Source organism: Corvus brachyrhynchos, unplaced genomic scaffold (genome assembly GCF_000691975.1).
Source record: "Corvus brachyrhynchos isolate BGI_N302 unplaced genomic scaffold, ASM69197v1 scaffold3, whole genome shotgun sequence".
NCBI lineage: Eukaryota > Metazoa > Chordata > Aves > Passeriformes > Corvidae > Corvus > Corvus brachyrhynchos.
The window spans coordinates 7565802-7593077 of record NW_008237619.1 but is presented as its reverse complement, the minus strand read 5'-3'; the positions used below and the strand labels follow the sequence as shown (position 1 = coordinate 7593077).

The window sequence follows — 27276 nt, the reverse complement described above, 5'->3', positions numbered from 1 at the left end:
GGAAGAAAATACGTTCCTTTCTAAGCCTTTTTCTTTGGTGAAAACACAGAATCACATTCTTTTAAACTTAGAGGAAAAATATAATTTTAGATCAGAGGCAAAAATCTTAAAAAGCTTCTGGCAAAAGGCTAAAGTTTAAATTACTCCTGGAAGTCTGAAAGTAATAGAAGATCTGTTTAGTAGACAATGTTGGAGTTACAGACCTGTCAAGTGAACAGTGCACATGAGGAGCATGACCTTTGCAGAGTTTCTGCCTTCTTGTCTACGGGAGAGAATTTGGGAAAAAGCTGGAAAATGGGAAATGAAAGCTGGTCTTACGGAAAATGAGAAATAGGTCTTACAAAAACATCCTGTGTTACTTGTAGTAATGTGTCCCTCCTTAATTCTGAATTCTCCAAAGACAGGATCCTAATCATACTATAACTTGTAATATTGTGCTATGTGTGTATATGTGTATGCACTCAATGTAATTTCTTGGTATCTAAATTATGTATGACATATGTTTCCTTTCAACATGCTTTGCTTCTGTTTCAATAAGTGAATTTTATACCTGAAGGGTTGTTTGAAAAACTCTTTATTATACTGAAGTGTATTTCAGCCTTATTCCTTTAGACAAGTTCAGCTTCATAGAGAAGAAAATCCCTAATGGTGTCTGTGTGTGTGTGTGTTTCAGATTCATTCCCGAGTCCCCCCGCTGGCTCTATTCCCAGGGCCGTCTGAATGAGGCAGAAGATGCCCTCTACCTCATTGCAAAGAGGAACCGCAAGCAGAAATGCACTTTCTCATTAAAACTCCCAGCAGAGAGGAGCTCCAGAGAGGCTGGCAGCTTTCTGGACCTGTTCCGATACAGGATTCTCTTGGGACGCACCTTGATCATGATGTTCACCTGGTACTTGAAATACTTTGTAGGCCCAGCTGTGCTACTGCGACCTCTTTAAGTCTTTGAGAGAATATGGTGCTGAGAATTGGCTCGTCCTACAGATTGTTAGGGGCAACGTACCTAAAAAGGATCCTAACACAAAGCTATTTTTACAGTCCAGTTCTGAGGTGTTTTGTGTCTGCATTTCTATCTTGCTTTTTGAGTATCAAAATAGTTGAGAACTACCTCTTCTGTTCTGACCCTCAAGGCTGCTGAGATTAGTCACACTGTCCTCCTCTTAGGCCCAGTGCTGTCAGTATCTTGTCACATGGATTATTCCTTGTTTTGTAAGGAGCCCATTAGCAGGTGGGTGGCCTACCTTGTCTAATGAGCATGTTTGTTTTCTTAAGAGAAAGTGCTGCCAGTGCTGGCAGTTGGCATAGTGAGGAGCAGGAGCCTGTGATGCTCCCTCTAGTCACTAGCAGAAATTTAACTCCGAAAGGGCCTGGTTTTTTTCAGATACCTCCCTAGCCCTGAGGTCTTTTGGTGGTACTTTAAAGAAATCTTATGTGGTGCATGGTATGCAGGTCCTCAGGCATTACTGCTCATATAGTTGCTTTTATAATGCATATATTTGGGAAAGACGTATTAAGAATAAAATTATTTTGCCAGCATACAACACTGAGCTGTTTTCCTGTTGCTTTTCCAAATGCTTACTACAGAATAAATAGCTGATTGTTCTCTTCCTTAAATGAGAATTGCTGATTTACTGCAGAATGAATTAGTGACCAGTTTCTTTCCTCTCTGTAAAGACAACTGCCTTTACTGACATGGGGGCTAACATGACAATAGGGTTACAAAAGAAAAGTTAAACAGTTGGAGAATGAGTAAAACTGGATCAGGGTGTAGAAATTAAAAGAAGGGTGAAGTGTTACTTGAACTGCTTGAGAAATTTGGTTTACACACAATTGGAAAAAGTGTGGATGAAAGTGTAACCTGATAAAAACAAAAGAGACAAAGACATTTCTGAAGTCAAATAATACAGTTGTGATTGTGTTTTAACTGTATTCTGGTTTATGCACATTCTTCTTAAGTGTAGTCTTAAGTTTTACTCAGTAGTAAGTCAGGAATTGGGTCTGTGCTGAGACATAATGGTTTATTTGCCTAGAAAGCATCATACAGAGAAACATTTTAGACCTATCTGCTGAACACTAAATATAGTTTGTCATATATTCTGCCAGACCAGTGCTTCAATTTGGCAGGCAGTGTCAGCTTTGATTTTACTTTTTTTTTTTCATGTCTTTTGCAGGTTTGTGTGCAGCTTGGTTTACTATGGTCTTACCCTTAATGTGGGTGACTTAGGTGGAAGTATTTATGCCAATTTAGCCCTGTCAGGCTTGATAGAAATCCCAGCGTACCCAATCTGTATTTACTTGATTAACCAAAAGTGGTAAGTGTGGAATTTATTAACCCATTCAGGATTTCATTATAACTTTTCTCAAAGATAGGTTTCCTGTGTATCACACCTCCTAGCTTATATCTGTTGTGTGGGGCTTCCCACTTCAATGTGAAAGTGCCATTGATTTATCTCTATTTCAGATAGCAGTTCAACTTGTTTTCAGTCGCTCATCTAATGGTGAGGCATGTCTCTGGCTCAGACGGGGTTGATGTAGCTCGGTGGAAGCTGCGCTGACTGCAGGCTAACACTAGATAGCGTCCTTCCCACCGCTGCCCCGTGATCCCGTCCTCTCTGCTGGGACAGAGCTACGCGACTCCACTCTGCTGGAGCTGTGTGTGGTCTCCTGCAATAGCAGTACCTGTGTGAACTACTGTGTGAGGAGAGCAGACACTCAGCTTTTTCCTGAACCACGATACTCTGGACAATGTCTCTCAGTTTTTTCCTCCCAACCTCTCTTCTGTGTCTCCTGAGGAGGTTTACAAATGTCACACACAGCGAGAGGCAACTCCAAATCCTAGAAATTGTCAGTCGCTGTATAAAGTTGGCACTCATTTTGTTAAGTGTGCAGCAGAAGCTTGTTTAAAAACGGTGTGAGAGGAAGTGTTGGTGGAAGATGGTATTCAGAATTCCCAACTGCAAATAAAGAGTCAGTGTGAATTTAGAGGATTCATTACTTTGCAATGCACAAACCCAATGCAGAATATAAACCTTTGTTATCTTTGCGTATCAGGTTTGGTCGGAAGCGAACATTGAGTGCGTTTCTGTTCCTGGGAGGATTGGCTTGTCTTATTGTCATGTTTCTGCCTAAGAAGAAAGGTAAGTATTGTTTCGTTTCTGGAGTATGTGGTAACAATTGGTAAAGGCAGCATCCTACAGCCTAAGAGTTTGATGGTTGCTGGAAGATTAGGCTCATACCACATGCGAGTCTCAATTTTTGAAGCCAGAGAAGCCAACTCAAAAAAAAGAATAAGCTGTAACCTTCTTAAGACATTAGATAAAACTTGTATTAGAAAGGTTTGGATTTGAATTTTTGCCTTTGGATTCTGCCCTTTACTTCTGTTCGCATCAGTTGCTCATTTCGAGTGTTTCTGATGTAATCGCAATGAACGATGTTTTGTGTGGTATCTCCATTAGCCAGGTGATATCTTAGTGTAAGTAGTACCCATGCGACTTGGATGTATCTCTCCAAATGGAAGATCAATGTCAGAAGATCAGAAGAATTGAGTGATGGGGCAAGTCTCCATCTTTCCCTCACTGCTCTGTAATGTTCAAGAGTAGTGTGATTGTTGTAATAGTAATGTGACCACATAACTTACAGCTCAGAGAACATTCTGATAAACTTCTGAATTGGGGGGGTTCTTTAAGAAATGTGAAGTTAAACTCAAATTGTTTAAAGATGCACTAATGTTAATTTTCAGATTACGTAGCAATTTTTCTTTTTAAGACCAGATAGATAAATTCACCTTGCTTGTAAGATTTGTGGATGTATATTACCTTTCATAAAGTGAGAGAATCTTTCAAACACTTGAAGAGTGATTCAAGAAATTAAACATCTATGACAGAGTACAGAAGTTGCTCTAGATGGCAGCGGGTCTAATAGGTAAAGCTTTTTTAAAGCAGTACAACTCAAGTTTTCAGAAATATTCCAGATGCTAGAGCGTGGACACTTTGCGATATTCTGGTTTGGCTGGTACCAGTCATCAAGTAGTTTTTGCATTTAGTTCCAAACTTAACATGTGAAAAGAGGGGACAGAACTGTGAGACCCCAGGAAATCAGCTGTATACTGGACTGCCCAAGTCAGGCAAGGGTGAAGTGCCTTAGGAAGTGGAATGGCTCACTGGCCGGAAGGAGGCACTTGTCTTCACTGGGCATGAGCTCCGATTTGCCTGATACAAGCAAATAAGCACTGGCTGTTCTGACAAACTAAGCTGGGTGGGAAATTTGGTATGGTTCTTTACAGCATCTTCCTTTCAATGTAAAAATGTTAGAAACATGCTGTCATCCTATAGAAATGACAGTGAACAGGACTCTTGTTAAAAAAAAAAGGGATAACTTTTGGAAAATGTATCTGTTATACTTTTCTTCAACTTTCTGATAGAATTAATTTAGTATCTAAGTAGTGGTAGACTCTGAAAATACTGAGTTGTAGTTTCAGCTTTTAGATTCTTCACTAAATTCCTTTTCACACCATACTGTTGTGTGATTGAAATGATTAGAGGTGTATTTGAGTGCTCAAAAGCGTTACAAGGGTCACATTTTCTCTCTCAGATACTGGAGTGTTTGCAGTGGTGAATAGTCACTCTCTGTCTTTGCTGGGAAAACTGACAATCAGTGCTGCTTTTAACATTGTCTACATCTACACATCAGAACTTTATCCTACAGTCATCAGGTAACACAAGTTAATTTTAAGTCTTCATTTTTCTGGTTCTCTTACATGATCATCTTTTATTTGTCTTAATTTTTTTCTATTAACTGTAATTTTTAACTTGAATTTTTCAGTTACGTATAATGATTATATGTAGTTTTACATCTGAGAATTCTTCCCTTATCCTCTTCTCACTTCTTCTTCCATCAAATTTGCAGTGTTCTCTTCACACTAACCATATTTTTATGTAACAGTAAAATAGACCTCTAGCTGCTTGGCCTGCTTACAACTCCCCTTCTAGTAATGAGGATAACAATAGCACTGCTGATATTTCTTTTAATTAGTGCTTTATAAAACCAGACAACTCTATCATCATACTTGCTAAACCAGGAACATCGAAGATGACTGGTCAGTAAGCTTTGTAAAAGTAACTTGATGCTTCATAGGCTGTGTGTAAGCAACAGTAAGGTTTCATTCACTAGAGGCAAAAGTACCCTGTGCTTGTGCTGACAGAGCAGACAGAAGATTCTGCCATATGGGTGCATATGATGGTCAGCCACCAGTGAAACTGTACTGTGGTGTTTTTCACGAGTGGGTAAATCTGCTGATAAATAGGATTTGTATAAGTACATTCTGCCAGAGTTTCAGACAGAGGCAAGATGCACAAATTGAAATCACACTTGTTCTGCCTCACTGTGTGTATGTAAAAATTCTGAATGTAAAGGGGATTTTTGCTTCATTTTAATCACAAAAACATGTTTCATTCCTGTCCTCAGATGCTTTCAGTTGCATTTGACTTTTCTTTGCCAGTTAATGTGCTCGGGGTGATGACTGATGAGTCTTTTTCCTTGCTCAATAACACTTTGCAAAAGATTAATTATTTTTGGTTTTTTTCATAGGAATGTTGGAATGGGTGCCTGCTCCATGTTTTCCCGTGTTGGTGGAATCATTGCGCCTTTTGTCCCTTCATTGGTTTGTCTGAACTTCTGTTATGTATATTTTTGTTTCGTGGTTCTGGTGCATCAGAGGCTTATAGAGATGGGAATGTTTGGGATAAATGATATATATGAACTAAGATACATAAATTGCCTATCTTAACAGTATCATGGTAGGCCAAAGGCATTGCAGTATCATCTGTGTGATTAGACAAAATCTCAGCATTATTTAATTTAGAAGGTATTTTAGCTCAGTTAGAATTTTGGGACCTAGCTAGGGGACCTTAAAATACAATAATTTCAAATCACCAAGATAGTGATACCAATTTCAAATGCTACGTAAGCGATAGCAAAAGACCCATGTGGTTAAAAGAATTACTGCATCAAAATTAAGCATATGGGCTCAATAACTCATATTTTTGAGAAAAAATGAGTTTTACTGTCAGTGCACTTCATTAAATATCCATGGATTATTAAATATCAGCCAAGCAGTTCATCTTTCAGTAAATGAAGATGATGTGGAGATCTGATACACTGGCAAGACAAAGAAGGATTCTGAAGAACAAAACGTGGGGATGATACTGTTACTTTCCTCAGCTTAGAGTGTTAAGTGTATGCAGGTAAAAGTGTGCCAGTTTTTCCCAGCTGTTTGCTGAGGCCCAGTGACAATTCCTTTAATGTGACAGATTTCATCTCAGATAATTTTCCTCTCTGCCATTTGCCATCTTACATGTGAGGCAGAAGGTTAGCAAAAGGGCAGGTGAGCACAGGGAGCCTTTTAATCTGCAGAATGAAGCACTGGGCAGGTGAGAGCGTGAGCACCTCTAGGGAACAACAGGCAAAGCCAAGACTGCTGCCAGTCTACCAGGTGGATTTAATAGGCAGCTTTTATGTAGCAGTTGGGGCATCCATTATATTGTGTCAGAGATTTGATACTGCATGAGACACAAATCTTGGATCATAATGTTTGAAAAGGTTCCATGAAAATGAAAATAGTTCTGGTTAAATAACAAATGAACATTGATTTGAGAAAACAATCAATTATTTTTGTGTTTTGCAATTCCTTCCAGTATTTTAATACATTTTCAGTGTCTTTTGTCTGGAGCTCTATCTTAGTAGTAAGAATAGGAAAAGTTAACTGCTGAGATAAGAGATGAAATGTTGGTCTTTTAGTTGATCATAGCCTGTTATTTTCCTCAGCTTAGAATTGCTCTTTACAAGGTGAATTTTTGAAACAAATTGCTAAACTCTCCCTTTTTAAAAATAAGCCTTCTTTGCTGTGAAAACAGGGGTAGTCATCAGAAGAAGAGTATAAACATTGCTTAGGTTGAAGCTAAAACTAGCAAGGAACATAAATAGGAATTCTGTCAGCTAAAGGAAATTCAGTGAAAATGCCTGTTGATGAATGGGATGGGCATCCATGCCATTGGTGGGTGACATGGAATTAGCTGAAATACTTGTACTTCAGTTTTGAAAGACAAAGCTTGCCTCCAAGACTCTCTGCCTGTCAGCACAGTTGAGGAAGCAGAAGGCCACCAAACAGTAGGAGGAGCAATAGGTTCAAGAACACTTAGAGCTGAAAGCTTTCCATTCCATGGGATAAGATTCTGTAAGAATGGTCGGGATAGTGAAGCAAGTGTCCATCTGTGATAAGCAACTATTGTAGTGAAGGATCACTGGTAGCTGTGGGAGGAAAAAGGCTAATCCTGTGTGTGTCTTAAATATCAGATAGTGGCACCAGGAACCTCTGATTCAGTCTGTGGGAAGATTGAGACGTGACCTCCCAGAGTCTGTTTATAAGCACGTGAAGGCAAGGAAGGTAACTAGGATCACTGAACATGGATTTATTAAGGACAATTCCTTCTCAGCCAGTTTGATTTGATAGTCAGCCATTTCATCACAGAAGGCAATATGGATGAGGAAAGGGAGGAGTACAGGGAAGGCTTTTGTAAGGCTTTTGACACTCACCAACATTGTTAGCGTATGTTTATCACAAGTTTTGGCTTGGGGGTTAGATAGGAAATTTGGAAAATAATGTTCTTGAGAGGCTTAATGCAGCCTGGAACAATCTACTTGGAGGGGAAATTGCTGTCCTTGGCATTTTGTTGATATTTGATTGTGTGGAGTGGTGACTAACCTGGTCTAGTTGTGGCTGTAGTTGTGCTTAGAGTAGGTGGTTGGCCTAGATGACCTCAAGAGATTTCCACGCAGCATGCCTGTGTTCCTGTGATATCTATTCCCTTCTACAAAGGGATGTTGCATTTGTTAAAAAGTACGTATGTTAGAGGCAAGAATTGAGCTCAAATTTAGCAGATATTTCTTTTAAAGTTCATGACAAAATCTGTGGAGTTGTAATAGTATTGACAAGATACAATTGACAATACTGGTAAAAAGCCCAACCAACCAACCAACCAAAAAAGCCCACAGCAGAAGGATTGGTGACTTTTGTACTAAACAGGAACACAAACACTGCCAGATAGAATGGTTGTAAAGGCTAGCTCCTTTAATATGCAATATGAACTACAAGGAACCAATCTCAACCTAACTCTGTTATTTTTTCCAGAAATCTGTACAGTGGTCTCTGCCTTACATTGTGTTTGGAGCAACAGGTCTGTTGTCTGGGCTCTTAAGCTTATTGTTGCCAGAGACCTTAAACAGCCCTTTGCTAGAAACTATATCAGACCTGCAAGTGTGCTCATACTGGAGGCTGGGTGATGAAGCCATGTCATTACAAGCCCTAGATGGCTCACAGGTATACTAATTCTTTTCCTAGTACTTTTCTGTTGTGTTTATTTCAGCTGTCAGCTTGAATCTGCCACTCTAAATAGATTAGGATAGTGATTCTTGGCCTGTGGAGTATAGGCCCCAAGGAGAAGATGGTGTAGCAACCCTACCATCATGTCTGAAATGTTTTCTGGAAACGCAGGCTGAAATATAGCTGGATTAATTCATCCCTTCAAGGCCACAAGCTTACAACATTTCCCTTTAGGATAAAATGATGTCTGTGCGTCTCTAATCTCTAAGACTGATTGCTGCAGTTTGCTTCATCCAGAGCTGGACACAGAAGCTTGAGAAGCCTTAGATGTTAACAGAACCAGAAGCCTGTTCGTGAAGGGCTGCTCTCAAAGGCAGCACACTGCTTCTGAGCTGCCCCAGTTATCAGGTCTGTCCTGCAGAGGCTCTAAATGGGTTAAAGCCAGCCTAGCCTCTGAGATCTCTCCCACTATTGACTCTGGGAAATGAGATGAATTGAAAACACTGGAACTACAAAACTTCCAGGTATAAGCATAAATAAAAGCAGGATGTTTTTCAATGAAGTTTCCTTGAATTGTGTTTTTCATATCGCTTTATTTTGTTAAACTCCTGGACACCTCTTCAGGTGTCTGCCAGTCATGTGGAGGTTTTTTGACATGGTTGTTCCTCTGTGAATTAAGTGGGATTAGAAAGAAGTAGCTAGAGAGATGGAAGGGGGGTGTTTGAATTTGGGTAAAGTTTTAAAGTTTAAATCCTGGTCCCAAAACTTTTAAGTATCGAGGGACTTACAGAAATAGAATAAGTAGTCAGAAGACTTGAAGGGAAACTCATAACAAAAAATGTTAGTTGCCCCATTAGGCTGAGATGAAACAGGATCCTTTTAACACCTTTTACTTTCATTTGAATAGTTTTTGGCAAGCCCTACGAGATTCACAGGTAGTCATACTTATTTTCACAGCCATCACATATTTCTAGAATGGGGACATTTGCTTCCTATCAGAAATTTCAATATGTTGCCTTGTTTACAAAGTTTAGCTGTAATAGTTGTTGACAGGACAGCACCCTTGAAGAAAGGTTGAAAGAGGCAGCCCTGTAACCATTAATTTTGTACTTTAGCTACTTTACATGTGTATTTTATAAACATTTTCAACCATACTGGATAATGTGTTATGGCACCACATTCTTGCTGACTACACAAATCCATCATACACGTTTACGTGAGCCGTTATTTTGGTAATGACATTATTACGTCTTAATTGTGCAGATGGTTTACCAACAAAAGCAATTCTTGCAAGCAGTGCAGGTGTTACGACTTAGAGATGGGAAGTCACATTTTTATTACCCTTTGAGGTGACAAATATTGTCTGTTAGTATTCCCACAAATTGGTTCACTTACGTTAGTCAGTCTTCTCAGGTTTAAATCTTCTTTGTGCTTCTTTAGGCTTCTTAAAAATTCCAACTGAACAGGACCCACGAAAGGAAAAAAAAATTGAATGTTCTTCAGAAACATTTTGCCCAGATGGATTAAAATTACTGAATCCAAATTAAAAAGTCATTGGTTCGGGCCTTAACTAATCCTGTAACTTCAGTGAAGTTATATCTGGAATGTCTGTGACACATTAGGGATTTATTTTAAAGCTCACAAAGAAAGTGCTGATAAAAAAGCTGTTAAACATTAACCCTATTTGACAAGGCCGTGAGAGGTCTTACTAAGCTGTTGTGAGAAAGATTTAGAATTTATTTGGCATACCCTGAATTCCCCCTGTGGAATCCATTGTCCTTTTGTACCATTTTCAAGATAACATGTGTTCTGATTGCCCAGAATGGAGGGTTTTGTTCCTGTTAACATACATGAATGTGATATTCAAGTTGGACAGCATCCAGTGATAGCCTGACTTTCCTCAAATAGTTTTAGAAGTCTAGAAAAAAGCCTAACATGGTTCCCTTTACATCTTCTGACAGGTCGTAGTGCTCAAACTGCTTGAAATTCCTTTGCAGTTAACGCACACTGCTGTAGCAAAGCTCCTCTGCAGAGAGATCTAAAGCTACAGATTTTGCTTGCATGGTACTGTCAGTCAGGAACACTATTTCCATTTCTCTATTTTTCACCTTCTCTCTCAACCTTCTTAGCATATGACTAGGCAGGCAGAAGTCTTACGACAGATACAAGCATACTGGGGAAAAATCCTAAATAATCAGACTAGATGGAGTTTATACTAGCAGGAGAATCTTTTTTAACTGGAATCATTTGTGCCAGTTCCATGGAAAAATGCTTCACTGGCCAAATAAAAATCAATTAGCTGTAATAGCTGGTTTTATTTTGGGGTATGTGGTATAAATTGTGTTGTGAAAAGGACACAGTAAGTATGCCTGTAATAGGGACTTCACTGTCTGAAAATACAGCATGGTAATGGTTTTTCCCTTTTCTGTAACACTTTCACTTAGTATCGCATGGGGATCTTTTATTAAAACTTGCACAGTAAAATGTCTGTGCTACCCAGGGAAAAGTATTAATTCTGGATGGAGAAGCTTTTACCTCATCAAGTAATCTGCATGTTCTGAGCTGTGGTGTGAGCTACTGTGTTTCCAGTAGCTCTCCACAGAGTAGGCACCTTAGAATAAATTTAAGAAAGTTTAGTAGATTATCACTTCAGAACCACTCTAGCCAGTCTCTCCTGCATATATTCCCTAGTGTACTGGTGGAGCAGAGGAAGTCCATCCACTAAACCCCCCTCTCTTTTAAAGATACTTTGAAGAGCCAAGGACTTAAAGAAATCTTAATTCATGTAATGTCTTTTACAAAGTTTTAATAGAGTGGTCTGACCTGTGTTTTCTTACTTTTTCTCTACCAGCATTCCACAGAAGTATAATGGTTCATGTATGTTGAGATTGATTTAGTCTAACAGTCTAGTCTAGTCTAACAGTTTAGTCTTCAGTCTAACTAATGACTTCCTTTTTGCTTCTAGTCTGGAGACAAAGACAGTTCTACAGGGAGTGGAAGTGAAGATGAGGAGTTCTATGATGCTGATGAAGAGACTCATATGATCAAGTAATGCAAAGAAGAAACACTGGCTTATTTTATGGTTCTTCTTGTCCAGTCAGTTCAGCTATATGACAAGTACTGGGGACCTTGCTTGTCAGGGAATGTAGTTGGACAAGTGCCTGTGTTTTTCCTTATTAGGAGAGGGATTTGAGTACTGTTCAGACTGATGATGTCACTGATGCGCTCCATACGAGGCAGCCATTCCAAATCTTGTGGTTCAGAATGACAGTGCATGGACTGCATTTGAAGCCAGGTGAGACAGCAAGAGTGGGATGATGTATTTCAGAAGCCCAGGAAGTAACCTAGGCTTAGACAGATTTGGACAGATCATCAGTGCACATGTTGGTATTTTATTTTCAACGTGGTGGATTTTGTTCCAGTACAAATTGATAAACTTGAAAACAACCACTGTATTTTTCCATAGGGTGAAAGTGGTCAGAGAGAGTGCTGTGTGCTACTCCACTGGGAACAAATTGCCGAAATTGTATGTTAAAATGGCTTTTGCATATTCAGTAGAGGAGAGGCAGCTATGAACATAAGGTTTCTTTGTGTGCACACCTGTGCAGAGTTACAGGTGCAGCTGGTTGGTCATGAGCTGGGCTTTAACTTAGTGATAATGGAAGGCTGGGAGGAAGGACTACACAAAAGATCAACCACAAAGCCTGCAAATGTAAGGAATGTTACTCACTTTTTTCTTTCTTTTCATACACGAAAGCTTTTTCTTGGTCTGTCTTGTGCATATGTTTGCCACGTGTTCCCCACATCTCAGCACTGCTGTTCATAGCTTTGCCTACTTTTACCTTGTCTTCACTTTTGCCATAAATATTGAAGCTCAGCAACTTCTCTGTGGAGTGAAATAATTCCGTGACAGATATCATTTCCTGGGTGTGACAAAGGTGAGGTATTTATCGCATACCGTGTGTGTGGTGTGTTAGAATGTATAGCTCACTTTTTTGGACCTATCTGGGTCTTTATTTCTGGAAAAGACTTAACTCTGAAGTGGTGAGAGGAACTGTGGGGTGCTGTTATATTTTGGGCATTATTGTCAGGAAGCTGCTAGTGTTTATTTTTAAATAATCTTGTGTGTAGATAAGGTTCTTATTTAAAAGGAAAGCAAATCTCTTTAGACTTTTTTGGTTATTTGATGTTTTTTAACTAGTGCTTGCTCAAGCACTTGGTTACTTGGCCTTGTTAAGGAAAACAACTTCACTTCCCTGTTTCCACTGAACTTTCTGTACGTGCTTCATTCGAGGGATATGGAATCATGAAATATGAAACATGAACATTTGAAATTCCAACTACAAAAATGAGGCTTTACAAAGATTCAGTTTTCTTGAGGACATTGTCATCTTCATCCTCTAACCTGTGGCTTTCTCTTTGTTAAGATTGGTTTCCATAAAATGTTTGTTAGTCTTCCTACTTGGAGTCCCTAGCAAAGTGCCACACAATGGCAGCAAATATATTTTCAGGCTCACTAGCCATTTTTGCAAATCTTAGAATTAAAAAAGGGTGTGTAAAAAATCAAAAAGCTGTCTGCTGAATACTTCCTGGTTAAACTGGGAAGTTCCTTTACTCTGCAAGGAAGTGCAAGTAAACAGCACCTAAAGTTTGCAGCTAGCTGCTTGAACTTTGTTCACTGGGAACTGTAATGCTGAGCCAAGTGCAACTACCCTGGCTGGTGCAGAGGGCAGCCCAGAGTCTGCACATGCAGGGTTCCCACTGGGTCTGAACTTGATCCAGGTGTTGACTAAAGAAAGTTGGGAACTTCAGTCCCTATGGACAGTGTATCAATATTGTTGTGATTTTTGCCTGTATTACAAGCTTTACTAGAAGAATTCTCACCCATGCTCTTCACTTTTTTTTCCGCCCCAGAATGTTGAGTAGTTGTTGTAGGTGTGGCACTTTTTAACCCAACTGGGCGGTCTTCCTGCCTTACTTGGCCCTTTTGTATATAAGAAAATTTCACCAAATAAGGTACTCAGTAGTTGAAAAGGTTGAATCTATTCAAATATTTTTAAATCTTTTATTCACATTTTAATTTATGGACAGCTGGGAAAATGACTTTTTGTTGCTGATGGCAAACAGCAGCAAGCCTGGCAGTATTAACATGTTGCCAATAGCCAACAGTTGTTTTTAGGTGTTTCTTGCCTCTGTTCCTCCTCGGGTGGTGGGTGGTATAAGTCAGGAACTGTCATTATCTACTCCTGGCAACCCTGTGTAATGCCACAAGACACCTCAATATAATTTGTTGCTGATGGCAAACAGCAGCAAGCCTGGCAGTATTAACATGTTGCCAATAGCCAACAGTTGTTTTTAGGTGTTTCTTGCCTCTGTTCCTCCTCGGGTGGTGGGTGGTATAAGTCATTAGCAGTAGGATCCTGTAATGGTTCAGGTGGAGAAGATCACTCTTTAGAGGACCTGAGCTAGATTTTGTTACAGTTTAAAATTAAATTTACCTCTCCACTCATGTACTTTTATATCATTGGTATACATATGTAAAATTGCAAAAAAATGAGTGAAGACAAAATTAGCAATTTTTTTGCATAGGAATTGCTGCTCTTTTTTTAACCTTGAATCTGTCCCATGTTTTCACCATTGGAATTTTAAAGTGAATATTTAAAAAGGAATATTACATCTTCCATTGTTACTTTCCTGTATCAGTTACATCAGAAAGCTTAGAGGAGAGAATCCCTGCAGGAGGAGCTCAGCAATGTAGCATCAGACTTTGCTCTCCAGCTTTGTGTTCTGAAGTTCACATCCATTAGGTGCATTAAGTTTCTTTTCTGAGGCCGTTCATTTTTAATATGAGCTGGCCTTCTGGTACAGAAACCTGCAGGATCACTTTTTTCCTTACCCATAATATGTAATGCTTTACAATATTGAGATAGTCATGCTCTGTGTAGCATTCACTGGTGAGAGGTGCAACACAGTGTTCTGTAGCCCGTGTGCATTTCCTGTGTCTAGGTGGAGCACCATTGCTGAGCAGCTGTTCCTCACTGAACAGTGCCTGTTGTTGTGGGTCTCACAACCATGGTACTTTAAAGCCCAAGTCAGAAGGTCGGAGAGAACTTGTGATTTTGAAGTCTGAGCAGGCTCAGACTTCAATTGAATTTCAGTGTCTGGGTAGTAAATTTGCCATGAGGAGCTCTTGGAAAGCAGAGGATGATACAGCACTGGATACATCAGTTTACTACATGTTGTAGTGCTAAGAGTCTGAGGCCCAAGGCCCTTCTATGCTTCAGTGCAATATGATAATCTTCTCCCATGTTTTTTGCTAGAGTAGCTGGCACTGTTGGCTATTTTTGTGTTGTGCAAGCACTAAGATACCTTTTCCCAAGATGGAATTTCTTCTCTGGATTCCTTTGGCTGTGATTTTTTTTTTTTTTTTTTTCAGGTAGCTCACTTAGTGGGATTATGTTAGAGAGGAGAGAGCCTTTCCCTTGGTGCTGATTAGTCAGGTGTTAATACTGTCTCAGCAGAATCCCAAACATACCTCACCTAGCTGGGGACCTCAAGTGATGAGTGAATACAGCTAAGAGTGAAGGAGAGTGACAGGTCATGTGAGGCAGCATGGAAGAGAATGAGCTGGAAGAAGTAAAAAACAGTGGAGGATTCAGCTGAAACACTTTAGGGCAAGGGTAAGTGAAAACACAAAATAGCAGCTGGTGGGTAGAAATACCCTTCTTGCTCCTTGTCTTCACTTGAAGCTTCTGCTTTCAGAGCTAGTATTGGTTCCAGGAGGTCATACTGGGCATATCAGTTTCATAATTTCCTTTTTGATGTCAGCTGTGTCCAGCGCTGCCTCTTTAGTGATGAAACGTTTCTTTGGATCAATATAAAATATGGCCTGCCTGTTTTCTTTTGGACTCAGCTTCTTTATGAAATGGCATGGCGCCAAAATAATTTTTTGGAGAGTGTTGTATAACTGGTCATTATGGCTTAATTTGCCAGCTTTCCTTTAGGACAGGAATGTTGGAATTATTTGATGTGTTTGTCATGCAACCTCTTGTGAAATTATACTTCAGCCTTCTAAAAGGATTTTACTACCTGGCTGTTTTTGATAGGCTGAAGAGAATACAATACAAGTGATTAGACAAGTTTATTTTTTTAAACGTCACCTGAAAACAAAGCTAGTGCTTTCTCTATAGGAATTGGGAAAGTGCTGCTCAGAGACCCCTGACATGCCAGAAACTTAGAAGCTCTGTGTTAAAGGAGGGCCAGAGATGACTCTCTGTTCAGGTCAGGATGCTGAGTGGAGAAGATGCCCGCACCCCTCCTGAGACACCTAATTAATGTGGAGCAGGTTGTAGCTTGTTTCCACCATAGTTACAGTCAAGGCTTTAAGGATGGGATCCACATGCTCATCAGCTCACAGTGTGCAATCCATGCCAGGGTTTCCAAACTGTGTGGACATACTGAGGTTAGTAGGGTATCATTTACAGAACCATGGGGAATGCAGTTGAGCCATGTATTTTCCAGTGTATTTCAGCTAAGCATATAAAAGCACTTTGCAACAGAATGTGTTTTTTGTACTGAGGTAAAGGGGAAAGTGCAGAATTTTTCCTGGAGTGTGTTAAAAGAAACATCTGAGCTAAAACTCTTGTTCCTGAGTCTTCTGCATAATCACGGAATGCAGATTTGTTAAGTAGTAGTTTGTTTTAACTGAAGCTATGTATCCCTTTTCCCACCCTGTTAGAGTTTCCCTGGTCATGCTCTTTGACCCAGCTGAAACTGTGACTGCAAACTGTGAGCCTTGCAGTAAAGATGTCAGAAAAGCCCAAGAGCGGTGCTGTCATTTGATGGTGGAAGTTAGTCTGGCCTGACACAGTGTCTGTGTCAGAAATGTCTATATTCAGCTGTTTACCAAACAGGAGACTTAGGGTATAGCTGTATTTTGAGTCTCATTCATTTTATCTTACTGAGAGATTGTTACATGGAAGAAAGACACCTACATAAGAAAACCTCTCTGGCAGATCTAAATGTAGAATTGGAGGGCAAACAAACTTATACATAATTTTTCCATGCTGTGTATTTTTAATGCCTTGTCTAGTCTGTTGTAGCCTTCAGATTTTCCAGGTGCTACTGTTATTTAAGGCTAAAGGAGCTGGGTAAAACTTTTACCCCAACAGTCTGAATTTACTGAACTTTCTTATCTTAATTTTAGTACTACTTTCTGTTTCTGTCATTCTGAAAAGTGCTCCTATATGTGCCTAATAGGGAACGGGGTTCTTTGTTCTAATTTGAAGTGCCTGTTTTATAAAAGCAGTCTTTAATTTCCTCAGTAAATTTTATATGGGACTATGTGTAAAGTAGCATCATAGAATTGGATTATTTAAGTGCCAAAGACAGTTTTTGCTGGAAAGCAATAGCCCAAAACTAGTTCTAGCTGCCTTCATTTAGAATTCTTCCATGCAGCCTGCCAGAACTGGTATTTACAAGCATCCCTGAAACTATAGGGACAGAGAGTTACCTTTGTTTGCTTGTCTTTCATTGCTCAGTTCACTTAAGTAGCTTTTGTTTCTGAGAAACCAAAGAAATTAAATGAAGGATTAAAGTGTTCATTTTGTACGACGTTCAGAATTTATACCATGGAGCTATTACAGGGAAATCTGCTGAGCCTGTTTGATTCTGAGTTGCAAATGTCAAAGTTTACTTAAAGACTGATAAAACCTGGTTAAAAACTACACACTGGAATTTGTTTGTTCATTCATCAATCTTAAAAATTAACATTGCTAGTAAACAGCTTGCCTGCAGCTTCGTGGAATCTAGCATATTTTTATAAAATGCACACTCTGAGGCATTTGTAAATAATAATGTATAAATTTTAAATCCCTATTACAACTAATATTGACTGCAAGTCAGCCTTGTCATGCCTGCATATTTGTCAGTAAAAAAGCAGGTGGATAAAACTTTGTGCAGCAAGGGCTGATTACCCCCAGAAGAAAGATTATTTCTTTTAAACCATTCTCTACTGTGTGTACAGAATGAAGGGGGACCATGGGGTGTCAGGGTATTCTCATGTGTAGCAAGATTGTAGGTTGGAGTATGTTCAAGTACTTGCCCACCCTCATTTACTAAAGGTTTCTAGAGGAAATCTGTCTTTATCATGCTGTTACTGCTTCCCACCAGCAGATCTGAGGTGCTCATATTATACCTACCTTGTCAGGAGCCAGGCAAAAAGTATGGCAGTAAGAAAACCTTTGCCATTATTGAAAGTTGTATTTACTTAAACATATCCTGGGAGAGAGATCTGGTACATCTGTTTTGAAACAAAATGTTTTTAAATTATGGAAACCTGATTGGGAGACAGGCATTTCTGATGTTAGTTTGTAGGAAAAATCAGTTTTGCAGATACTGATGAAAACTGTTATAGAACAAACAACTGCTAGGTGATTTGTGATGACAGTTGTGCATGCTGTGATTTCAAGTATGCCTCTAAAATACTGGTTTCTAATATTTGATCCCTTTCACTCCTCAAAATCCAAACCAAGTTTTATTTTGTTCTTGTTAAAATTTGAGTAATGTGGGAAAGGGAAGTATATTTTTCATATGGATACTTTTTTTGCACTACCTTTGCCTCCTGAGTCAAATAATAGTTTGATTTTTTTAAGCTACCTCTTTATGTTGAGCTTTTTTTGTCACTTTTGTATTTTACTGATTTTTGGGAAACTACAAAATATTTCCTTTTTTATTTGTGTGGGAATTCATGGCTTAAAGTCCTCAAGTCATCCTTCTCTTTAAAGTTTTTCTCAAAGGCTTTTTAAATTTAGTTAAAAGACTTATGACTTTCAAGGAGCATAATAATTACACGGTTAGAACTTGGCTTTTCTGTATATACTGTTTGCCTCTAAAAGGGCCAGAAAGCCCTTAATTTTTTACTAATGTCAGTTGAGGACATGACTTTTCAGGGGCAGTAAGTTTTGAATTGGGGGGCTTTAATCAATTTAATTTATTGCCAATTCGAGTTTTTAGTTTCTGCTTTGGTATTTGAATTAAAAATAATTAAAACACTTAAGAAAGACACTGCTGCTTTTCTCCAGACACTGGTCTTCCTTCTCTCTCCCCATGCCATCCTCAAATTCCTTGACTGCTTGTCATGCTCAATCCCTTCAGCAAGGCAACAGGCAGCACAGGAGACTGGGATCAGTCTGTTGTGCTTCTGTTTATTCGCTGCTCTTCATTTCTTGTTCCGCTGCTCTCTTGTGGGTTTCAGCACCAGGCACAGTCCCTTTAGAGTTGTAGCTCCTTTTGAGTCTGCTCTCGGCCTCTGCTCAGGCTATGATTTTCCTTTGGTGTTTCTCCTGCTCAGCTGTCTCTCAGTTTCTCTTGTGCTGGCGTGGGCTTATCCTTTTTTCCTCTTCGTGTTGCAGCACTGTAATCTCTTTTTCTTGGCATTTACAACCCTGTCTTAAACATGCTTTTGTCAAAGTGCCAGCTGCTCCTCTGGCAGTGTTGGAGTGCAGTGGGTCAGTGCTCACTGGGCCCAAGAGGCAGTGGGCACTATGTGAAACACAGGAGGATCCATCTGAACGTAAGGAAGCACTTTTTTAATGTCAGGGAGATGGAGCACTGGCACAGGTTGGCTGGAGAGGTTGTGGAGTCTCCATTTGTGCAGATACTCAGGAGTCATCTGGACATGGTCCTAAGCAGTCTGCTTTAGTAGTTGGTTCTGCTTGAGCAGGGAGGTTGGACCCGGTGACCTCCAGAGGTCCCTTCCATCCTCAGCCATTTTGTGATTCCTATGCTGGCTGCTGCTGAGCTGTCTGGGACCAGCACAGGCAGTCCCTGGCATCTTCCCTTACAAGACACCCTGCAGCCCCCTCACTGCCAAGGCCCTGACAGCTGTGCTCGTACACTGCTCTACAGGGTTTTCTTGCAAATCAAGTCCTTAGCTTGGGCTGACAGTTTGAGAGTGGTGGTTGGTACTGTATTGCCTTTCTGTGTTGCTGTTGTCTTAGGTCAAGTAACTGAAACTCCTAAGGATATAATCAGACATTTACAGCCAAGTTCTGTGTCTGTTTGCATTTACATCCTTGCTAATTTCAGAAGACAGAACTTGGACCTCCTCTTGACCAGAGGACCAGCCAAAGGAGTAACTCACTTTTTTACTGCTCCACCCTTCATCATAATGAAAACAAATCTTTGTATAGTCTCTATATCCTGTAGACTTTGCATTGTTTTTTTACTCCCATTTAATTTGATCTAACAATCTAAAGTCCTTGCCACTTGAGAGCTGAGTAACAGGAAATTGGTGGCAGGGTCAGGGGGAGCAGATTCAGTTCAAAAATGAAGTTTGTATATAGTTGATGTGTGTATTGTTGAATATTTAATTTGGATTAATGGAATACTGAGTGTTATGAGCCTTCCCATGTTAAAATGAGGACTGATATATTTCAGAAGTACTTTCTCTTCTTTAACTGTATTGGTGTGCTATTGTTAACTCAGAGCTGTACTGCTGAAAACTCTGTTGGTAGAATACTTCATCTGAGAAGTCACAACTGAAGACAGCATAAGCTTTTCCACAGTAGACCTTTTATGGTGATATAATCATATGTTCTGTGAACAGCTGTTGGATCCATCTTTTTAAGATGTTCTTTGCCATAGGTGAGGGGCCATAACAAATGTTGAAATATTCAAAATAATTGCACTTATCTATTCTGTTTTCTTAATGTATTTCGTATGCATACTGCCTTACCTGTATGTATTGTACTTCACCGGAGGCACAAAAGTAAATACCAGGTTTTTAATTTACAATATGTTAATGAGTTTTTAAAATAATTCTGTAATACTAAATATTTTTCAGTGATCTCTGTCTATCAAGAGAGGGTGATGGTGGGTAAGCCCAGGTGAATTTAGTCAAAAGTTAATATTGGTGGTCTTTGCATTCTCTTTTAATTTCTGAATTACTTTGATAATTTTAAATACATCTTTTCTTTTAGGAATTTTGTAGAGGCTGACCTATGTTAGTAAGCCAACTTTTAGGTGATTTGTAACAGCTCTGATACTGCCTCTGACTCGTACCGTTCATCCAATGTCTTTGTAACTTATTTTGTGCCTTTTCTTCCCCTGACACAAAATGTCTCAATAAAAACAACTTATTTTGCAACACTCCAAACCTATCTTATTGTACTGATTTTTTTACTTGCCTGACCCTTTTGTTTTGTTGTCTGGAGGGGCATGAAGCTCTCAGAATAGAATAGATATTTATAATGGACTCTGCAGAAGAAAATTGACAAGGTGGAAAGCAGGTCATTTTGGAAAGGCAGTGCTACAAAGCGCCTGGGAAACTGGGACTGTCAGTACTAATCAATATATTCCACCATATCTATCACAAGTCATTTCTAACAAAAACTGGCACCAGTGGAATGTGAGAATCAATTTACTACTGGCTTCAGTTGTGCTGATTGATGTTGAGAGACTGGAAACACTTTGGGGGGTTTAGCATAGCAAAATGTCTGTGGTGGTGTTACTAACATGTACTGGGGGAGTTCCCACAAGCGCTAGTTGTCACTTAAACACCACTTCTTTAAAATGGGATGCAAATGTACAAGGCCATAGTCACTGTCCTCAGTGCTCCTGCCAAAACATCTTGTCGGGGAATGGCGGAATTTGAACATTTGTCTTCATTACGTGGCAATCAGGTGATAAATAGATTGACTGCGTTTCCTGTCCCCTGTCCAGTGGCAAAGAAAACATTGTCAGAATCTGGGAAAAGTCACTGTGGGAAATAGGGATCAGTGCTCTGTTTTAAACTGCCATTTGATTGTTTTCTCTGGCAGCCTTTGCTTTGTTTGAGAGCAGTTCATGGAGTCCCTGGTAGAAGAAACTGAATAATTCTCTGTTCCCATGAATGCTGTTCTTCCCTCCTGACCCAAACTGCCCCTCTCCTACCAGACAACTGGTAGCATTATTCACCTCATTTTCCATTTGAAGCACATCTGCCCATTTCCCTCCCTTCAGAAAAACCCAAGGAGCAGAGAGATGGCTTGCTCCTTCATGCACTAGCCTGGCCAAACGACTTGTTCTGCATGTTCCCAGTGGTTTCTCCTCCGCCACTCCTGTTTTCAGTGCCTTTAATCTGCATTTAACTAGTTCTGGCCCTGAACATCTATCCCGTGGCCTGTCACTGCCTGGAGCAGATGCAGCACAAACGATTGACCCTCTCCCTTTGGCAGTTTGGTTTTGACTGCACAAAACAGCCAATAAACTGGAAAGGGCTGGGCAGCTGATTATGGGAATTAGCTTGAAGCTGTATAGTTTTATGGGTCTGAGAGGAGGAAGTGTTCGCTTAAGAATGAAATTGCATTCTTCTTTCTTTCTCCTGCTGCCTCCTCTTGAGGATGACTGTCGGCGATTGAATGACGGGCACACACTGGCAGGGAATCTCAATCGTTTGCTCAAACGAGTGAGTTGGTTTCACACACTTTTCTAAGGCACCGTATTTCCTTATGTGGCGTGCCCTATCTCGTGTTGCCACATCAGCAACACACTTCCTAAATATCTTTCTATGGGGTGGTCACTCGCTGTTCACCCGCCTGTCAGCCTCCGGCTCCTCTCTGTAGGGGTCTGCTGTGTGACACCTCCTCCCCCAGGGTCCGGTGGCGACAAGCCTCTCTGTGCCACCATGTGCTCTTTTGTTCTGCCATGTGCCTCTGTAGGCAGGTTTTACAGCTCACAACCCAATTCTATCTTATAATTCCCCATAGATGACAAATTTCAGAAGTTACAGAATAAAAGAATAGCATATATAGCCAGAAGACACAGCTTGGACTGGAGGCTGTTAGCTCATTTTCCAGTGACTGAAGCTGGAGTGTGTAGCTATGCCAGTCATTATCTGATCTGCTTAGAAATATTGTGAAAAGACTTGACTGAAGCCTCTGTAGAGATTCTTTCTCAGTCAAGGCTTGTTCTCACTAGTGTGCTGATTATCTTGCTCTGCTTTGTGGTACATACATCATGCAATTAATAAAAAGCAAATTTTTTCTCACTTCTGCTGGTGCTCTTATTGTATAGTAATTGTTCCCTCATGGCGATTGTTTCCCTCTGGGCCCATGCATTGCTGAGTCTCAGTGACTGTCCTCCCCTCCCTTCTTCCCACACAGAGCATGCAGGTGTCTGGGCCTTCCCCTGCTTTTCTTGAGACACTTCTACAGGTACATTGGCAAAATATTCCTTTATCCTGATTGCTTCTTCAGCTTCTCCTTTCCATCCTCTCCACCATGCCATGGTAGCCCCAGGACACAACACAGTGTCCAAGTTGGCATATCCTAAGGATCACCTAGGAAGTTTGGTATCTCTGACCTTTGTGTATAGGGTGGCAAGCTATAGGTCAGACAGCTTTTATAGTAGATTGACCATACTGCTAACCAAGATCATACAAAGACACATCTGCTTTTAGAGTGGTTCAGACAGAATGTGGTTGTCAGCTGTCTTCACTCTGTTGGGGGCTTTTTGTGGGTTTTTGTTTTGGGTGGGAGGGGATGGGAATGTTTGCTTTGTTGTCGGGGGTATTTTGTTGTTTTGTTTGTTGGGTTTGTTTGGTTTAGCTTTGTTTTTTTTAATCTCACTCTCCTCCCACACCAGTATTTCTTCCAGCACTCTGAAATAGCTCCTGGGGACCAGGCTTTCTTGGGTGTGGAGACCCTTCTCAGTTTGCTTGCTGACACTGACCTGTTTGTTCTGCAATAGTTGTATTTTGATCAAGAGAAAGCAATAGATCTTACGGGTGTGTAACTGTGATAGATGAGACCTAGTTTCAAGCTCTGGCTCCAGTAAATTCTTGCACATTTTTATTAGTCAGTGACTGGATGAAGCACATAAACAGGGATGCCAGTCTGAGTCTTCTCTATCCCAAGTGAGTTTGTATTGGAGTGACTATTCTCACTTAGCACTGGTAATTTACTCAATTTGCTTCAAACTGCCATAGACTCAAGCAGTAAGTTCTGAATCGGGTCAATTTGGACATAACAGCAAAGTGTAAAAATAATACGAGCTAACATTGTGCTCTGGAGAGCAGTCATGAAAAAAAAATACCAGCTCCTGGAAATGCAGTCATCCAGTCTCATTCAGCCATTCATGTTGACAGAACATCGTTGCAAGCATGCTTCTTGGTCTGGCTCTTTTAAATCTTGGGCTTGGTCTGTCTGTCCCAAAGTTACTGTGCCTCTAGATTTAAAATCCTTTTCTTGACACCTGAAAATAACCAGCAAACCTATGCTGAGATCAAAAATGAGGCAGCTTTTTCTCACCTGAAAAGACTTCCACTGCTAAAAGTTTTCCTGGTTGCACTGTGCTCTGCCAAACACATTTTTTCCAGATGCTGTTTTTCTAACCATGTGTTTAAATCGGTGGTATTGAGTATTTCCTTTCTGGCATGCTGGCTGTTTACCTAGGCATATAAATAAAAGTGCTGGAAGGCTCCTGTTTTTGTGGATGTTGGCTGCAGGTAGGTTTTCAAGATGGTTGGACATCCTGATTGAAACAGTAGAACAGTAGTTGTAGTTTAGTGATGGATAAAACATGGAGAGGAAAAATATCCTTAGAAATGCCTGGAAATGGGCTAGTAGAATATTTTATGTTTAAATTATGATGCACTGAACTTAGACTATTTCAGTCAACTTTCAGAGGACAGTACATGGATTCAGAACTCAAAATGCCAATTTCCCTGCCCGACATCTCAGTAGACTCTCCTGGAAGCCTCAGAGCTGATGCAGCCAGGGCTCCCAGCTTCCTGCCTCTCCTGCCATCCTCTGAGCTATCCATTTTAAACTTGGAAATTTCCAGACCCTGAACACATCACCAGACTGGGTCTCAGTGATCTTGGCAATACTAGAAGCACTGCTGTATGATTTATGTTTGCTGCCCAGTGGCTTGATGTTTAACAGCAGCTACAAAATGGACTGGATTCTTACAAATTTCCTAGTTGAGGCTGGTCAGTGGTGGGTAGCAGCATTGTAATCTCAGCATTTTTCAGAATTTCCCGTATCCTCAGACAGCGATCCTGGAGTGATCAATTTCTTTGGAAATACTACACTGCAGCATGAAAAGGTTCAGTTTGTAAATAATTCTGGGTTTCAAATCTCTTCCCAGGTTAAGAGAACTCACTTCTAGCAAAAGCTATCTGCCTTTTTCTGACACGTCTGGTATGACCATGAATGAAAAAAGGATATCAGGTTTTATAAACCACTGGACCTGATCCAATGCTGTGCTTAGTTTGGAAAGGATATAAACCTTTAACTTGCTTGATATGAAGTGCAGGCCCAAGGCTAATGTGAGAACGTGTGGCAGTGAGAACGAGCAGCATAGGCATTCGGAGCATTTTTGAGCCTGCCAGGTATTGATTGGTAACAGGAGGGAATGAGTGGAGAAGCATTTCAGTTTGGCACCCATATGTGATTTTGATGCTGTCACAGTGAATTAGCAGCACTTTCTTTTCCCTTTAGTCCATCGCAGGCTTTTATCGTTGAAGTATCCCCTTTGCTCATATCAACTTATTAAAAGACAAAGTGGAAAAAAACCCAAATAAATTCCCAGAACTTTTGCCCCCAAAAAGCCTGATTATGTTATGCTACTATCCTCTGAATGGAGGCTGAACAGTACTAACGACTGTCACACATAAATGTTGTAGGGGATTCAAGCTACAATTACTCATTTTGTACAGTCACTTAATCCACTAATGGGGAGAAATGGGACAGCAGTTTAAGAAGGCAAGAGAACTGTCAGAGATTATTAAATCTGTTGGGATCATTTGGTTTAGTAGTCTGTCTTGACCCAAGTACATGCTTCAGCTAATGCAACAGACTTAATGCCTCTGGTAATTAGAGCAAGAAGAGATGGGTCATCATTAGCAACTAGAAATTCAGAGTTGTATTTCATCTGGAAGGCAGCATTTTCAACAGGGCTTATTTGTTGCCACTGCAGATCATCGGTGAGTCACGAGTGGTACATTGGACTGACTCATTTGTGTGATTTAGTAGGGGCTTTTTAATACTTGCTCACTGTTCCGTATGAATAGTTTTTCTAAATAGTTGCCCAACAGAAAAAGGCACAATATTGGACAATCCTGTGCAGTTAATACTACTGCTCTTACTTATAAGGTGTTGGTGATTTCTTTATTGTTGTGCAGTTCACAGTTCAGATTACTTTTGATTGTAGGTTTGCAATGTCTTTGTCATATCTGTGAAACTGAAGAGTGAAGAAAGGAAAGCCAAGCAAGCATGGAAAGCATCAGTAATTGGCATCTTCAGAAGATATAAGAGCCAATCTAATACCATTCAAGGCATGTATTCACAGAATACTTTTACAAGGGTTTCACAGATCCACAATCATATTCAGTCCTGCATATTGCCAACAGCATGAATGAAAATGATATATCACAGATTCAGAGTTTTTGCAGATACTAGGAAATTTCTAAATTCTCTTCAAAGATGAGTAAATGTATCTGCAGGTACAAAGGAAATCAGCCATGATGTGAACTCTGTTACAAGGTACTATGAAGTGGGAACTGAAATAATATTAACGGGGGGATGTAATATAGCTGAATCATTTCCGATGACCTTATGCAGATCAGCAGGCAGGGAACTGTGACTTGAGAAGACCGAAGTATTAGTGTGGCTTGAAAATGCTTGAGAGAAACCAGATAAATCAATGGATGCTAATCAAGCAGAATTTGGATGTCTGTGGTTGGCTAATTACGTAACTGATGCTGAAAACCTCCTCAGGGACACCACCAAAGAGGGAGGGAAGGTTGCAGTGCTTCAGCAAGAACTGCCTGTAGAAACTGTCTCTCAGAAATATGCCCAGACTCCAGTGGGGGATTAAGGCACTTCTAACAATCAATAGAAAAGAAAGGGATTCAGAGGTGTCTAAAAGACAGGCATTCTCAGTGTGGATGGGAATTTCCTTAGAAACAAGTATACTTTAGAGTTTAATTTGCCAAATCAGCAAAGTTCAAAAGCTCTCAACAGTGCTCACATCCATGATATCTGATGGATTGTGAGCTAACTAGAACTGAAGAGACCTTTTGTGGTTTTGTCTTCACATGGTTGCATGGCTTCGGCTGAGTGCTTTTTGTCTCCATGAAGCTGTTTTGAGCTTTTCACAAAACAATGGGTCAGGTTGCAAGACACCACAGTTGGGTCATCTTTCCAACCTCCCTGCTCAAGCAGGGTCCTCCTAGAGCACATTGCACAGATTGCATCCAGACAGTTCTGGAATATTCCCAGTGAGGGGGACTCCACAACCTCTCTGGGCAACCTGTTCCCATGCTCGGTCACTCCTGCATTTAAGTTCTTTCTTATTCAGGTGGCACTTCCTGTGCATCAGTTTCTACCCATTGTCTCTTGTCCTGTTGCTTGAAACCACTGAGAAGAGCCTGGCTTCATCCTCTTGACACCCTCCTTCTTTACTTCTGTGCTTCTTAGAGTGGGGAAGAAATAGCCATTCTTCACTCCCTCTTGCTGGTGTGCCCGGGGAATTAAGTTGTTGTAGGCTCAGAGGAAATGTTTTCTCAGGAAATTGTGTTTATCAGCCTTTAGAGATTGGATCCATCTCAGGTCTTCTCCATCTTAGTCTTACTTTATACAAGCACTGTCATGATAGAAGGTTCCTGAGAGGGACCAATCTGATGGAGGTTTCACTGCAGTAACACTACATCAGCTCAGTAGGCCTCACTGGAGAAGCCTGGATTCTTCCCACTGTGTGTCTACGTCCTCTTTTATCTATGCAGATGTTTGGATTTCTGCACTCTCCTTTGTCTTTTCTCTTTTTTTCCCATGAAATATTCCCTCCTCACACATGGCCATCTGCTGCTACTTTTCTGCTGTGTTCTGTGCTAACTGGTCGTCATGTGACAAACGCAA

At 40.3% G+C, this 27276-nt stretch overlaps 2 protein-coding genes across 7 annotated transcripts in view; both read left to right on the top strand.

Annotated features, from left to right (window-relative positions):
• The window catches only part of SLC22A15 (solute carrier family 22 member 15), a 45510-nt gene extending 19822 nt beyond the window's left edge, over positions 1 to 25688 (top strand). Inside the window, exons 6-14 of one of the 4 annotated variants that reach the window (XR_001861251.1) lie at positions 674 to 889; positions 2169 to 2309; positions 3049 to 3134; positions 4588 to 4708; positions 5584 to 5656; positions 8183 to 8371; positions 11340 to 11422; positions 11555 to 13663; positions 13778 to 20535. Coding sequence is in view for 2 of the 4 variants with exons in the window: in XM_008631743.2 (XP_008629965.2) it covers positions 674 to 889; positions 2169 to 2309; positions 3049 to 3134; positions 4588 to 4708; positions 5584 to 5656; positions 8183 to 8371; positions 11340 to 11422; positions 25571 to 25598 (937 nt within the window). In the remaining 2 variants the exon portion in view is untranslated. Of the gene's footprint in view, positions 1 to 673; positions 890 to 2168; positions 2310 to 3048; positions 3135 to 4587; positions 4709 to 5583; positions 5657 to 8182; positions 8372 to 11339; positions 13664 to 13777; positions 20536 to 25570 lie in introns of those variants that run through there. The other 3 variants (XR_001861252.1, XM_008631743.2, XM_017731902.1) reach the window with 3 other exon arrangements.
• Positions 11582 to 27276, top strand: part of MAB21L3 (mab-21 like 3) — a 35392-nt gene continuing 19697 nt past the window's right edge. For 2 of the 3 annotated variants that reach the window (XM_017731904.1, XM_017731903.1), the window contains exon 1: positions 11582 to 11669. The gene's annotated coding sequence lies outside the window, so the exon portion shown is untranslated. The remainder of the gene's footprint in view (positions 11670 to 27276) is intronic. The other variant, XM_008631742.2, reaches the window with a different exon arrangement.